General features: G+C 39.6%; 1 protein-coding gene across 1 annotated transcript in view; it reads right to left on the reverse strand.

The window, feature by feature from the left end:
• Positions 1-2,116, reverse strand: part of antxr1a (ANTXR cell adhesion molecule 1a) — a 29,437-nt gene extending 27,321 nt beyond the window's left edge. The window contains exon 1 of the mRNA XM_080432872.1: positions 1,634-2,116. Coding sequence (XP_080288998.1) covers positions 1,634-1,797 — 164 coding nt within the window. The 5' untranslated portion in view covers positions 1,798-2,116. The remainder of the gene's footprint in view (positions 1-1,633) is intronic.
• Positions 2,117-3,676: the final 1,560 nt, after the last annotated feature.

Raw genomic sequence — 3,676 nt, forward strand, 5'->3', positions numbered from 1 at the left:
TGGTGTGTGTGTGTGTGGGGGGGGGGTGCAAGTCAGTCAGACTTGGAGATCAATGCTGCAATGACTTCTTTATTGGATAAATAACACCTTGGTAAGATGGATGACTCTTTAAATCGACCCACTAGTGATACACTTAACCTCTGTCCCAATCACATACTACATACATTACTAATTCTAATGGTCAAGAATCAAGACTTATACAAGTACAAGCAGCGAAATGTTGTTGGGACTTGTTCCGCAATGGTGTTCGTGATCCTAACTGGAAACCCTGTCTTTTTGCTCATTGTGTGTGAAACTCTTTGTAATTACCTGTTTAGGTAATTGCGCAGCTATTTCGGTAATTGCACAATCTGTGCGGGGACAACAGCCATGGCAAGTGATAATGTTAATACCAAAAGAGCCATGCAAGTATTGATCTAAATGGGTGAAAAAAACAATGACCTTCCTCACATGTTATAGTCATTTGTAGGCCATGTGTTCTTGCCCTTTGGAAACAGGACATTTCAGTTGTAGGAACTGGTTGATAAAATTAGTTTTAGAGAGACTGATGACAAGGTTCATTGACCAGCAAAAAAAGTAATTGATTAATGAATCAATTAAGCACGGAATAGAATCATAACTATGATTGTGCAGACATTACCTGTTTTCATTGAGCAACATACACATGAACTGAGAAAAATTACTTAACTTGATGTCATTAGACTTGTGGTCCTATATCCAGATAGCTCAACAGGAAGTGCATGGGTTAGAGGTGTTGATTCTCATTGGGGAATCATAAGATGAAAACATGCATTTTATGCTACTGTGAAATGCTTTTGGAATAAAAGAGTCTGTGTCATAGTATATTTTATGTTAAGGATATAGAACAACATTCATGTATGGAACTGTATTCTGCACAGCTGATCGCTGAATAAGGAAATAGCCAATACTTAACACTGCTCATTGCCATCTGCCATCATGGTTAGCTGTTTAACCACTTAAGCCCTATGTACTTTGTTGTACAACAAATAGCGAAAATATCATTGTCATATCGCATTGTGACACACGTTGTGAGCTTATACAAATTCTATTTTCACTCTTTTGAAAATATTTTAAAAGGGGTGGGATTAATTTTGTTGTTGTTGAAAATTTGCTGAAGTCAGGGTTAATGCACGGCACACAAAAGTGTACTGTATGACATGCAGTTTATTGTTCTCTGTGGTGTGTGACTATGAATTTCTATTTAGCCATGGCAGTAATCTATTCCTATGTGGAAGGGCAGGATAGCAGGAAGCATATTGACAATAAAACACAACATGGCACTTAACAAATCTTGCTTGAGCTACACTGATGGAAAGGCATGATGTCCATGCAAAACAACAACAACAACAAAACGCCCATTGCAAAGACCTGTCATAGCCTCCCTATTCAAACATGAAGTATTCAATGGGAATATTTGTTATTGTGTTTTGTTTGAGTGAGCCATGAAGCTCATACATTAGCCATAAGTGAAATAAAGAGTTAAATGGTGTTATGATGACATATCATAGGTTATATGATTCAGATTAACTTGATTCTGCATTGTTTTCACGGATGCCATGCTAGTCATTATTGCTCCATTAGTGTGTCAGGTAGAGCAGAGGGACCAACTCACTTGTCCAAAACAAAATAGAGATCAAAGCCTCCGAAGCATGATGATGACCCGATGTGCCCCCTTTCCTGGGTCTCTCCTGGGTTTCCTGCAGTCAAAACCACCAGGGCAACTCCAAAGACCACTGGGGACCACCAGGACCATCCACCGTAGCACATCTTCAGCATTATCCCTGTTTGAGAAATCCTTATTCAGATGAGATGACAGATACAGCCACTTAAAAAAAATAAAAAAAATAAAAAAAATACAGAATCCTTTTAAATTGCAAAAATAATCCTTCTGGAAAACTCCTCTCTTCAGGGTTCTTCAGTACTGGAAATAGCAGTAATCCATCAAATTGCAGAGAGTGTGACTGTGAGACTGCAGCACAAAAAGAGAATGCATGAATGGTGTGGATCAGATGTGTCTTAAAGCAGTGAGGAGACACTCATCACCACCGGGTCCCAAGGTACCATACACAAAGGTCATGCAGTGGGCTCCACATCCTCTTCCAACCTCTCTATTCATTTGTTTTGTGTACAATATTGCAGCAAGGCTGTGACACTGGCCAGTGGAGTTCAGAAAGCTCTGCAATGGGCTTTGTTATTGAATGTCTAACTCAAAGTTGCTTTGCAAGTCTTTCTCTCTCTCTCTCTCTCTCCCTCTCTCTCTCTCCCTCTCTCTCCCTCCCTCTCTCTCTCCCGCTCTGCCAAGAAGAGGATGATGAAGTCTTCAGTGAATTCCTACAAATGGCTTCATTGGGGTAATGATTAAATATCTGGGCTAGCACTACCACCTAGTGGTCATATATAGTTAATGTTTCATAAAGCTTCAAGCAGCGTAAAAACGATCAGGTTTAATATAAAACTGAGACGCATGGTTTCAGCTAGAGATAGGCCTACTCTCTCAATGTATGGTGATCTACACGCATAGAAGCCAGCTACAGTTGAAATATACAAACACCAATTACATATAATTGAATAATTGTCAGAGTTAGGCTACTGTGTGTTGAGATGACAAATAATCTTTTGATGTTTTGACATAACGCCGGGGGCAAGCGTTCCCATCATCAGTTCCAACTAACTGGCATCAGCCTAGTTACCATCATTTCCAGCTGGCATCGCATCAGCCTAGTTGCAGTTTTTTGTTTCCATTACTGTGTACTAGATACACTACAGTAGTTAAACTTACGTAATTACGTAAATGTATCTATCCTGAAAGTAAACGCTGCAAGGAAATATTACAGTATATTGCTATAGCTTTTGTTCATCAAAACAAAATTGGGAAATATGTGTCATAATTTATATGACTACTCCCTTCCTTTAGAATTAGTCCATGTAAGATCAAAACAAGTAAACAGACGTATTGTCTGTTCAAATCCAGCCCATGTTTTGCATCAGACACAGTCTGGCGCGCCACAAAGTCAGTTGCCAGGTTGGAAAAACAGCTCCACGCCACGGTGTCAGCTTTCACTCTTGCAGCACTCTTTTAAAGACGTAGTAGAAGCAGCGTTGCCATGTCTGCGTATTATAAGCGACTTTGTGCTTGTTTTTCTGTAAAGTTGCTTGTAAATATTTAGCCTGACACTCAGCCTGAATTTTCATTTCGTTTCACTCCATTCAGGCAGGGGTGGAGCCAGGCTAGTAAATATTGGTAGTTGCGGGGTTGCGGTTTTTTGGTCTTGTTTCTAAAGTGAACTTGCTTATTTAGGCTTGTTTCCTAATGTAGTTTAAACCAGTGGTTCTCAAACATTTTCATGTCAAGGACCCCCAAATTTATATGAATGTGTCTACCCCCCCCCCCTATCTAAAATATGTTGTGCCAGGAACCCCCGCCCCATAGATTTGTGTTGTTAAAATGTTTAAAAAAATATCCAAAATGTTTCACTTTTTTTTTATAGTAGATCTAAAAACTCACAACACGTCGTGTTGTGAGCTTGTAGATCTGCTATTTTCAAGCGCTTATGTTATGTCGCTTCTTTTGGGCTTGTTTTCATAGTAAGTTTCTTTTTTCTCTCGCAAAACCTGGCAACACTGCGTAGAAGGGGGTTGGAAGAACGAAACATGG

This window comes from Gymnoscopelus braueri, assembly GCF_963280865.1.
Source record: "Gymnoscopelus braueri genome assembly, chromosome: 7".
Lineage (NCBI taxonomy): Eukaryota > Metazoa > Chordata > Actinopteri > Myctophiformes > Myctophidae > Gymnoscopelus > Gymnoscopelus braueri.